This window comes from Oncorhynchus nerka, linkage group LG3 (assembly GCF_034236695.1).
Source record: "Oncorhynchus nerka isolate Pitt River linkage group LG3, Oner_Uvic_2.0, whole genome shotgun sequence".
NCBI lineage: Eukaryota > Metazoa > Chordata > Actinopteri > Salmoniformes > Salmonidae > Oncorhynchus > Oncorhynchus nerka.
In genome coordinates, this window is record NC_088398.1 from 65,060,565 (window position 1) to 65,073,670 (window position 13,106).

General features: G+C 55.7%; 1 protein-coding gene across 2 annotated transcripts in view; it reads left to right on the forward strand.

The window, feature by feature from the left end:
• LOC115112481 (vang-like protein 1) overlaps window positions 1-13,106 on the forward strand; it is an 83,530-nt gene that overhangs the window by 47,305 nt on the left and 23,119 nt on the right. Inside the window, exons 2-3 of one of the 2 annotated variants that reach the window (XM_065014647.1) lie at window positions 12,179-12,208; window positions 12,288-12,434. In XM_065014647.1, the coding sequence (XP_064870719.1) occupies window positions 12,373-12,434 (62 nt within the window). In that variant the 5' untranslated portion in view covers window positions 12,179-12,208; window positions 12,288-12,372. Of the gene's footprint in view, window positions 1-12,178; window positions 12,435-13,106 lie in introns of both variants that reach the window. The other variant, XM_065014642.1, reaches the window with a different exon arrangement.

Sequence of the window (13,106 nt, forward strand, 5' to 3'; positions counted from 1 at the left end):
CGACTCCTGTCTGGAGCATGGATCACACCAGACAGGCATGACGGGTGTAACGACTCCTGTCTGGAGCATGGATCACACCAGAGTCAGGCATGACGGGGTGTAACGACTCCTGTCTGGAGCATGGATCACACCAGAGTCAGGCATGACGGGGTGTATCGACTCCTGCCTGGAGCATGGATCACACCAGAGTCAGGCATGACGGGGTGTAACGACCCCTGTCTGGAGCATGGATCACACCAGAGTCAGGCATGACGGGGTGTAACGACTCCTGTCTGGAGCATGGATCACACCAGAGTCAGGCATGACGGGTGTATCGACTCCTGTCTGGAGCATGGATCACACCAGACAGGCATGACGGGGTGTAACGACTCCTGTCTGGAGCATGGATCACACCAGAGTCAGGCATGACGGGGTGTAACGACCCCTGTCTGGAGCATGGATCACACCAGACAGGCATGACGGGGTGTAACGACTCCTGTCTGGAGCATGGATCACACCAGAGTCAGGCATGACGGGGTGTAACGACCCCTGTCTGGAGCATGGATCACACCAGAGTCAGGCATGACGGGGTGTAACGACCCCTGTCTGGAGCATGGATCACACCAGAGTCAGGCATGACGGGGTGTAACGACTCCTGTCTGGAGCATGGATCACACCAGAGTCAGGCATGACGGGGTGTAACGACTCCTGTCTGGAGCATGGATCACACCAGACAGGCATGACGGGTGTATCGACTCCTGTCTGGAGCATGGATCACACCAGAGTCAGGCATGACTGGGTGTAACGACTCCTGTCTGGAGCATGGATCACACCAGAGTCAGGCATGACGGGGTGTAACGACTCCTGTCTGGAGCATGGATCACACCAGAGTCAGGCATGACGGGGTGTAACGACTCCTGTCTGGAGCATGGATCACACCAGAGTCAGGCATGACGGGGTGTAACGACCCCTGTCTGGAGCATGGATCACACCAGAGTCAGGCATGACGGGGTGTAACGACTCCTGTCTGGAGCATGGATCACACCAGAGTCAGGCATGACGGGTGTAACGACTCCTGTCTGGAGCATGGATCACACCAGACAGGCATGACGGGGTGTAACGACTCCTGTCTGGAGCATGGATCACACCAGAGTCAGGCATGACGGGGTGTAACGACCCTGTCTGGAGCATGGATCACACCAGACAGGCATGACGGGGTGTAACGACTCCTGTCTGGAGCATGGATCACACCAGAGTCAGGCATGACGGGGTGTAACGACTCCTGTCTGGAGCATGGATCACACCAGAGTCAGGCATGACGGGGTGTAACGACTCCTGTCTGGAGCATGGATCACACCAGAGTCAGGCATGACGGGTGTATGACTCCTGTCTGGAGCATGGATCACACCAGACAGGCATGACGGGGTGTAACGACTCCTGTCTGGAGCATGGATCACACCAGAGTCAGGCATGACGGGGTGTAACGACCCCTGTCTGGAGCATGGATCACACCAGAGTCAGGCATGACGGGGTGTAACGACCCCTGTCTGGAGCATGGATCACACCAGAGTCAGGCATGACGGGGTGTAACGACTCCTGTCTGGAGCATGGATCACACCAGAGTCAGGCATGACGGGGTGTAACGACTCCTGTCTGGAGCATGGATCACACCAGACAGGCATGACTGGGTGTAACGACTCCTGTCTGGAGCATGGATCACACCAGAGTCAGGCATGACGGGGTGTAACGACTCCTGTCTGGAGCATGGATCACACCAGAGTCAGGCATGACGGGGTGTAACGACTCCTGTCTGGAGCATGGATCACACCAGAGTCAGGCATGACGGGGTGTATCGACTCCTGCCTGGAGCATGGATCACACCAGAGTCAGGCATGACGGGGTGTAACGACCCCTGTCTGGAGCATGGATCACACGCAGAGTCACTCCTGGCATGACGGGGTGTAACGACTCCTGAGCATCAGGCATGACGGGGTGTAACGACTCCTGTCTGGAGCATGGATCACACCAGTCAGGCATGACGGGTGTATCGACTCCTGCCTGGAGCATGGATCACACCAGACAGGCATGACGGGGTGTAACTGTCTGGAGCATGGATCACACCAGAGTCAGGCATGACGGGGTGTAACGACCCCTGTCTGGAGCATGGATCACACCAGACAGGCATGACGGGGTGTAACGACTCCTGTCTGGAGCATGGATCACACCAGACAGGCATGACGGGGTGTAACGACTCCTGTCTGGAGCATGGATCACACCAGACAGGCATCACACCCTGTCTGGAGCATGGATCATGACCAGACAGGCATGACGGGGTGTAACGACTCCTGTCTGGAGCATGGATCACACCAGAGTCAGGCATGACGGGGTGTAACGACTCCTGTCTGGAGCATGGATCACACCAGAGTCAGGCATGACGGGGTGTAACGACTCCTGTCTGGAGCATGGATCACACCAGACAGGCATGACGGGGTGTAACGACTCCTGTCTGGAGCATGGATCACACCAGAGTCAGGCATGACGGGGTGTAACGACTCCTGTCTGGAGCATGGATCACACCAGAGTCAGGCATGACGGGGTGTAACGACTCCTGTCTGGAGCATGGATCACACCAGACAGGCATGACGGGGTGTAACGACCCTGTCTGGAGCATGGATCACACCAGAGTCAGGCATGACGGGGTGTAACGACTCCTGTCTGGAGCATGGATCACACCAGAGTCAGGCATGACGGGGTGTAACGACCCCTGTCTGGAGCATGGATCACACCAGAGTCAGGCATGACGGGGTGTAACGACCCCTGTCTGGAGCATGGATCACACCAGAGTCAGGCATGACGGGGTGTAACGACCCCTGTCTGGAGCATGGATCACACCAGAGTCAGGCATGACGGGGTGTAACGACTCCTGTCTGGAGCATGGATCACACCAGAGTCAGGCATGACGGGGTGTAACGACTCCTGTCTGGAGCATGGATCACACCAGACAGGCATGACGGGGTGTAACGACTCCTGTCTGGAGCATGGATCACACCAGAGTCAGGCATGACGGGGTGTAACGACTCCTGTCTGGAGCATGGATCACACCAGAGTCAGGCATGACGGGGTGTAACGACTCCTGTCTGGAGCATGGATCACACCAGAGTCAGGCATGACGGGGTGTAACGACCCCTGTCTGGAGCATGGATCACACCAGAGTCAGGCATGACGGGGTGTAACGACTCCTGTCTGGAGCATGGATCACACCAGTCAGGCATGACGGGTGTATCGACTCCTGCCTGGAGCATGGATCACACCAGACAGGCATGACGGGGTGTAACGACTCCTGTCTGGAGCATGGATCACACCAGAGTCAGGCATGACGGGGTGTAACGACCCCTGTCTGGAGCATGGATCACACCAGACAGGCATGACGGGGTGTAACGACTCCTGTCTGGAGCATGGATCACACCAGACAGGCATGACGGGGTGTAACGACTCCTGTCTGGAGCATGGATCACACCAGAGTCAGGCATGACGGGGTGTAACGACCCCTGTCTGGAGCATGGATCACACCAGAGTCAGGCATGACGGGGTGTAACGACTCCTGTCTGGAGCATGGATCACACCAGAGTCAGGCATGACGGGGTGTAACGACTCCTGTCTGGAGCATGGATCACACCAGAGTCAGGCATGACGGGGTGTATGACTCCTGTCTGGAGCATGGATCACACCAGACAGGCATGACGGGGTGTAACGACCCTGTCTGGAGCATGGATCACACCAGAGTCAGGCATGACGGGGTGTAACGACCCCTGTCTGGAGCATGGATCACACCAGAGTCAGGCATGACGGGGTGTAACGACTCCTGTCTGGAGCATGGATCACACCAGAGTCAGGCATGACGGGGTGTAACGACTCCTGTCTGGAGCATGGATCACACCAGACAGGCATGACTGGGTGTAACGACTCCTGTCTGGAGCATGGATCACACCAGAGTCAGGCATGACGGGGTGTAACGACTCCTGTCTGGAGCATGGATCACACCAGAGTCAGGCATGACGGGGTGTAACGACTCCTGTCTGGAGCATGGATCACACCAGAGTCAGGCATGACGGGGTGTATCGACTCCTGCCTGGAGCATGGATCACACCAGAGTCAGGCATGACGGGGTGTAACGACCCCTGTCTGGAGCATGGATCACACCAGAGTCAGGCATGACGGGGTGTAACGACTCCTGTCTGGAGCATGGATCACACCAGTCAGGCATGACGGGTGTATCGACTCCTGCCTGGAGCATGGATCACACCAGACAGGCATGACGGGGTGTAACGACTCCTGTCTGGAGCATGGATCACACCAGAGTCAGGCATGACGGGGTGTAACGACCCCTGTCTGGAGCATGGATCACACCAGACAGGCATGACGGGGTGTAACGACTCCTGTCTGGAGCATGGATCACACCAGACAGGCATGACGGGGTGTAACGACTCCTGTCTGGAGCATGGATCACACCAGACAGGCATGACGGGGTTTAACGACTCCTGTCTGGAGCATGGATCACACCAGAGTCAGGCATGACGGGGTGTATCGACTCCTGGCTGGAGCATGGATCACACCAGAGTCAGGCATGGCGGGGTGTAACGACTCCTGTCTGGAGCATGGATCACACCAGACAGGCATGACGGGGTGTAACGACTCCTGCCTGGAGCATGGATCACACCAGAGTCAGGCATGACGGGGTGTAACGACTCCTGTCTGGAGCATGGATCACACCAGAGTCAGGCATGACGGGGTGTAACGACTCCTGTCTGGAGCATGGATCACACCAGACAGGCATGACGGGGTGTAACGACCCCTGTCTGGAGCATGGATCACACCAGAGTCAGGCATGACGGGGTGTAACGACTCCTGTCTGGAGCATGGATCACACCAGAGTCAGGCATGACGGGGTGTAACGACTCCTGTCTGGAGCATGGATCACACCAGAGTCAGGCATGACGGGGTGTAACGACCCCTGTCTGGAGCATGGATCACACCAGACAGGCATGACGGGGTGTAACGACCCCTGTCTGGAGCATGGATCACACCAGAGTCAGGCATGACGGGGTGTAACGACTCCTGTCTGGAGCATGGATCACACCAGAGTCAGGCATGACGGGGTGTAACGACCCCTGTCTGGAGCATGGATCACACCAGACAGGCATGACGGGGTGTAACGACTCCTGTCTGGAGCATGGATCACACCAGAGTCAGGCATGACGGGGTGTAACGACCCCTGTCTGGAGCATGGATCACACCAGAGTCAGGCATGACGGGGTGTAACGACACCTGTCTGGAGCATGGATCACACCAGAGTCAGGCATGACGGGGTGTATCGACCCCTGTCTGGAGCATGGATCACACCAGACAGGCATGACGGGGTGTAACGACCCCTGTCTGGAGCATGGATCACACCAGAGTCAGGCATGACGGGGTGTAACGACTCCTGTCTGGAGCATGGATCACACCAGACAGGCATGACTGGGTGTAACGACTCCTGTCTTGAGCATGGATCACACCAGAGTCAGGCATGACGGGGTGTAACGACCCCTGTCTGGAGCATGGATCACACCAGAGTCAGGCATGGCGGGGTGTAACGACCCCTGTCTGGAGCATGGATCACACCAGAGTCAGGCATGACGGGGTGTAACGACTCCTGTCTGGAGCATGGATCACACCAGAGTCAGGCATGACGGGGTGTAACGACCCCTGTCTGGAGCATGGATCACACCAGAGTCAGGCATGACGGGGTGTAACGACCCCTGTCTGGAGCATGGATCACACCAGAGTCAGGCATGACGGGGTGTAACGACTCCTGTCTGGAGCATGGATCACACCAGAGTCAGGCATGACGGGGTGTAACGACTCCTGTCTGGAGCATGGATCACACCAGAGTCAGGCATGACGGGGTGTAACGACCCTGTCTGGAGCATGGATCACACCAGAGTCAGGCATGACGGGGTGTAACGACTCCTGTCTGGAGCATGGATCACACCAGAGTCAGGCATGACGGGGTGTAACGACTCCTGTCTGGAGCATGGATCACACCAGAGTCAGGCATGACGGGGTGTAACGACTCCTGTCTGGAGCATGGATCACACCAGAGTCAGGCATGACGGGGTGTAACGACTCCTGTCTGGAGCATGGATCACACCAGAGTCAGGCATGACGGGGTGTAACGACTCCTGTCTGGAGCATGGATCACACCAGACAGGCATGACGGGGTGTAACGACTCCTGCCTGGAGCATGGATCACACCAGAGTCAGGCATGACGGGGTGTAACGACTCCTGTCTGGAGCATGGATCACACCAGAGTCAGGCATGACGGGGTGTAACGACTCCTGTCTGGAGCATGGATCACACCAGAGTCAGGCATGACGGGGTGTAACGACCCCTGTCTGGAGCATGGATCACACCAGAGTCAGGCATGACGGGGTGTAACGACTCCTGTCTGGAGCATGGATCACACCAGAGTCAGGCATGACGGGGTGTAACGACTCCTGTCTGGAGCATGGATCACACCAGAGTCAGGCATGACGGGGTGTAACGACCCCTGTCTGGAGCATGGATCACACCAGAGTCAGGCATGACGGGGTGTAACGACTCCTGTCTGGAGCATGGATCACACCAGAGTCAGGCATGACGGGGTGTAACGACCCTGTCTGGAGCATGGATCACACCAGACAGGCATGACGGGGTGTAACGACCCCTGTCTGGAGCATGGATCACACCAGAGTCAGGCATGACGGGGTGTAACGACTCCTGTCTGGAGCATGGATCACACCAGAGTCAGGCATGACGGGGTGTATCGACCCCTGTCTGGAGCATGGATCACACCAGACAGGCATGACGGGGTGTAACGACTCCTGTCTGGAGCATGGATCACACCAGAGTCAGGCATGACGGGGTGTAACGACCCCTGTCTGGAGCATGGATCACACCAGAGTCAGGCATGACGGGGTGTAACGACTCCTGTCTGGAGCATGGATCACACCAGAGTCAGGCATGACGGGGTGTATCGACCCCTGTCTGGAGCATGGATCACACCAGACAGGCATGACGGGGTGTAACGACCCCTGTCTGGAGCATGGATCACACCAGAGTCAGGCATGACGGGGTGTAACGACTCCTGTCTGGAGCATGGATCACACCAGACAGGCATGACTGGGTGTAACGACTCCTGTCTTGAGCATGGATCACACCAGAGTCAGGCATGACGGGGTGTAACGACCCTGTCTGGAGCATGGATCACACCAGAGTCAGGCATGACGGGGTGTAACGACCCCTGTCTGGAGCATGGATCACACCAGAGTCAGGCATGACGGGGTGTAACGACTCCTGTCTGGAGCATGGATCACACCAGAGTCAGGCATGGCGGGGTGTAACGACCCCTGTCTGGAGCATGGATCACACCAGAGTCAGGCATGACGGGGTGTAACGACCCCTGTCTGGAGCATGGATCACACCAGAGTCAGGCATGACGGGGTGTAACGACTCCTGTCTGGAGCATGGATCACACCAGAGTCAGGCATGACGGGGTGTAACGACTCCTGTCTGGAGCATGGATCACACCAGAGTCAGGCATGACGGGGTGTAACGACTCCTGTCTGGAGCATGGATCACACCAGAGTCAGGCATGACGGGGTGTAACGACTCCTGTCTGGAGCATGGATCACACCAGAGTCAGGCATGACGGGGTGTAACGACTCCTGTCTGGAGCATGGATCACACCAGAGTCAGGCATGACGGGGTGTAACGACTCCTGTCTGGAGCATGGATCACACCAGAGTCAGGCATGACGGGGTGTAACGACCCTGTCTGGAGCATGGATCACACCAGAGTCAGGCATGACGGGGTGTAACGACTCCTGTCTGGAGCATGGATCACACCAGAGTCAGGCATGACGGGGTGTAACGACTCCTGTCTGGAGCATGGATCACACCAGACAGGCATGACGGGGTGTAACGACTCCTGTCTGGAGCATGGATCACACCAGAGTCAGGCATGACGGGGTGTATCGACCCCTGTCTGGAGCATGGATCACACCAGACAGGCATGACGGGGTGTAACGACTCCTGTCTGGAGCATGGATCACACCAGAGTCAGGCATGACGGGGTGTAACGACCCCTGTCTGGAGCATGGATCACACCAGAGTCAGGCATGACGGGGTGTAACGACCCCTGTCTGGAGCATGGATCACACCAGAGTCAGGCATGACGGGGTGTAACGACTCCTGTCTGGAGCATGGATCACACCAGAGTCAGGCATGACGGGGTGTAACGACTCCTGTCTGGAGCATGGATGACACCAGACAGGCATGACTGGGTGTAACGACTCCTGTCTGGAGCATGGATCACACCAGAGTCAGGCATGACGGGGTGTAACGAGCCCTGTCTGGAGCATGGATCACACCAGAGTCAGGCATGACGGGGTGTAACGACCCCTGTCTGGAGCATGGATCACACCAGAGTCAGGCATGACGGGGTGTAACGACTCCTGTCTGGAGCATGGATCACACCAGAGTCAGGCATGACGGGGTGTAACGACTCCTGTCTGGAGCATGGATCACACCAGAGTCAGGCATGACGGGGTGTAACGACCCCTGTCTGGAGCATGGATCACACCAGAGTCAGGCATGACGGGGTGTAACGACTCCTGTCTGGAGCATGGATCACACCAGACAGGCATGACGGGGTGTAACGACTCCTGTCTGGAGCATGGATCACACCAGACAGGCATGACGGGGTGTAACGACTCCTGTCTGGAGCATGGATCACACCAGACAGGCATGACGGGGTGTAACGACTCCTGTCTGGAGCATGGATCACACCAGAGTCAGGCATGACGGGGTGTAACGACCCCTGTCTGGAGCATGGATCACACCAGACAGGCATGACGGGGTGTAACGACTCCTGTCTGGAGCATGGATCACACCAGAGTCAGGCATGACGGGGTGTAACGACCCCTGTCTGGAGCATGGATCACACCAGAGTCAGGCATGACGGGGTGTAACGACCCCTGTCTGGAGCATGGATCACACCAGACAGGCATGACGGGTGTATCGACTCCTGGCTGGAGCATGGATCACACCAGAGTCAGGCATGACGGGGTGTAACGACTCCTGTCTGGAGCATGGATCACACCAGACAGGCATGACTGGGTGTAACGACTCCTGTCTGGAGCATGGATCACACCAGAGTCAGGCATGACGGGGTGTAACGAGCCCTGTCTGGAGCATGGATCACACCAGAGTCAGGCATGACGGGGTGTAACGACTCCTGTCTGGAGCATGGATCACACCAGAGTCAGGCATGACGGGGTGTATCGACTCCTGCCTGGAGCATGGATCACACCAGAGTCAGGCATGACGGGGTGTAACGACCCCTGTCTGGAGCATGGATCACACCAGAGTCAGGCATGACGGGGTGTAACGACTCCTGTCTGGAGCATGGATCACACCAGACAGGCACGACGGGGTGTAACGACTCCTGTCTGGAGCATGGATCACACCAGACAGGCATGACGGGGTGTAACGACTCCTGTCTGGAGCATGGATCACACCAGAGTCAGGCATGACGGGGTGTATCGACTCCTGGCTGGAGCATGGATCACACCAGAGTCAGGCATGGCGGGGTGTAACGACTCCTGTCTGGAGCATGGATCACACCAGAGTCAGGCATGACGGGGTGTAACGACCCCTGTCTGGAGCATGGATCACACCAGACAGGCATGACGGGGTGTAACGACTCCTGCCTGGAGCATGGATCACACCAGAGTCAGGCATGACGGGGTGTAACGACTCCTGTCTGGAGCATGGATCACACCAGAGTCAGGCATGACGGGGTGTAACGACTCCTGTCTGGAGCATGGATCACACCAGACAGGCATGACGGGGTGTAACGACCCCTGTCTGGAGCATGGATCACACCAGAGTCAGGCATGACGGGGTGTAACGACTCCTGTCTGGAGCATGGATCACACCAGAGTCAGGCATGACGGGGTGTAACGACTCCTGTCTGGAGCATGGATCACACCAGACAGGCATGACGGGTGTAACGACCCTGTCTGGAGCATGGATCACACCAGAGTCAGGCATGACGGGGTGTAACGACTCCTGTCTGGAGCATGGATCACACCAGACAGGCATGACTGGGTGTAACGACCCCTGTCTGGAGCATGGATCACACCAGACAGGCATGACGGGGTGTAACGACTCCTGTCTGGAGCATGGATCACACCAGACAGGCATGACGGGGTGTAACGACCCCTGTCTGGAGCATGGATCACACCAGACAGGCATGACGGGGTGTAACGACCCCTGTCTGGAGCATGGATCACACCAGAGTCAGGCATGACGGGGTGTAACGACTCCTGTCTGGAGCATGGATCACACCAGATTCAGGCATGACGGGGTGTAACGACTCCTGTCTGGAGCATGGATCACACCAGACAGGCATGACGGGGTGTAACGACCCCTGTCTGGAGCATGGATCACACCAGAGTCAGGCATGACGGGGTGTAACGACTCCTGTCTGGAGCATGGATCACACCAGACAGGCATGACTGGGTGTAACGACCCCTGTCTGGAGCATGGATCACACCAGACAGGCATGACGGGGTGTAACGACTCCTGTCTGGAGCATGGATCACACCAGACAGGCATGACGGGGTGTAACGACTCCTGTCTGGAGCATGGATCACACCAGAGTCAGGCATGACGGGGTGTATCGACTCCTGGCTGGAGCATGGATCACACCAGAGTCAGGCATGGCGGGGTGTAACGACTCCTGTCTGGAGCATGGATCACACCAGACAGGCATGACGGGGTGTAACGACTCCTGTCTGGAGCATGGATCACACCAGAGTCAGGCATGACGGGGTGTAACGACTCCTGTCTGGAGCATGGATCACACCAGAGTCAGGCATGACGGGGTGTAACGACTCCTGTCTGGAGCATGGATCACACCAGACAGGCATGACGGGGTGTAACGACCCCTGTCTGGAGCATGGATCACACCAGAGTCAGGCATGATGGGGTGTAACGACTCCTGTCTGGAGCATGGATCACACCAGACAGGCATGACTGGGTGTAACGACCCCTGTCTGGAGCATGGATCACACCAGAGTCAGGCATGACGGGGTGTAACGACTCCTGTCTGGAGCATGGATCACACCAGAGTCAGGCATGACGGGGTGTAACGACTCCTGCCTGGAGCATGGATCACACCAGAGTCAGGCATGACGGGGTGTAACGACCCCTGTCTGGAGCATGGATCACACCAGACAGGCATGACGGGGTGTATCGACCCCTGTCTGGAGCATGGATCACACCAGAGTCAGGCATGACGGGGTGTAACGACTCCTGTCTGGAGCATGGATCACACCAGAGTCAGGCATGACGGGGTGTAACGACTCCTGTCTGGAGCATGGATCACACCAGAGTCAGGCATGACTGGGTGTAACGACTCCTGCCTGGAGCATGGATCACACCAGAGTCAGGCATGACTGGGTGTAACGACTCCTGTCTGGAGCATGGATCACACCAGAGCTGAGGATTGGAGGGTTACAGTATGTGGCTAGCTGCTGCCTCCAGTTCTGGGGGGTGAGAATAAGGGGCAATGTATTTTTGTCGGGGTTGATACGTTTTTCATATGGGAAAATCAAGTCTGAAATTACAAACTTCAGAATCCTTTTTAAACATCATGTGAAAGTTATCCTGCAACAGGGTGATCAAATGAAGATCCTATATTTGTATGTGTGTGCATGTGAGACAGTGTGTGTTTCATCACAGAGGATCAAGCTGTCTGGTCTATGATTTGAGGATCTGATGTACCTTCCTTGATGATGGGATTGGGCTTCAGATCATCACTGTGTCACCCTTTACCGTAATCCTCAGATCACCTAGTGTAGCTTTTAGAATAATGAAATGGAGAATAATTCACTTAATGTTCTGTCTTCCTGGCAGTCTATCACTGTAACACAGTCGCCTCTAAGTCCCAACCGGTACGGGCTGGCACATAACTCTTTAGTTTGCCTTACTTTTAGCTTTACCTGCTGTGTACTCTGTGAATAGGCCTCTGGTAGCAAGCGCAGAACTGAGCTGTATATTTAATTGATAACAGACCTGTCTGTCTCTCTTTCTGTCTCTCTGTTTCTCACAGGTCAATATGTCTACAAAAGGACATCTACAGGTTTGTCAACATAGATCCCTGATGTTTTCAGTCTGCTGCCAGTCTGTTTAGTTAGTTAACCCATCTCTTCCTGGATCAGACCACCCCGCTAATCACCCTGCTGCACGACACCCTGAGACCCCCCTCAGACCCCTGGCCAATCGCTGGCTCTGAACAGAGTTGCCATGGACACTGAGTCTATCCAGTCTGGCTACTCCAGCCACTCCAACAGATCCAACAGACATGGGTAAGACATGATTTCGCCACTCACACAAACACACACACACACACACACACACACACACACACACACACACACACACACACACACACACACACACACACACACACACACACACCATCAGGGAGAGGCTTATGTCTCAATCTGCTGCAGAGCATCTGGATGCCTGTTGTCCCCACTGTATTTTGTTTGTCTTTTAAGACTAGCTACATGTCGGTTGTTGGAAAACAAATAACAGGGATTGTTCTGCCATTGTAATCCTTGGGCAGGTCACCTAAGTCCAAACAGTGTAAAAACAAATTTGATGTGTAGTACACTGAACAGAAATATAAACGCAACATGTAAAGTGTTTGTGTTTGTTTTATGAGCTGAAATTATCCATCCACCTGTCAGGTGTGGCATATCAAGAAGCTGATTAAACAGCATGATCATTACACTGGTGCACCTTGTGCTGGGGACAATAAAAGGCCACTTTAAAATGTGCAGTTTTGTCACACAATGCCACAGACGTCTCAAGTTTAGTTTAGAGGGAGCGTGCAATTGACATGCTGACTGCAGGGATGTCCAGCAGAGCTGTTGCCAGAGAATTTAATGTTAATTTCTATCATCATTTTAGAGAATTTGGCAGTACGTCCAACCGGCCTCACAAACTCAGACCACGTGTAACCATGCCAGCCC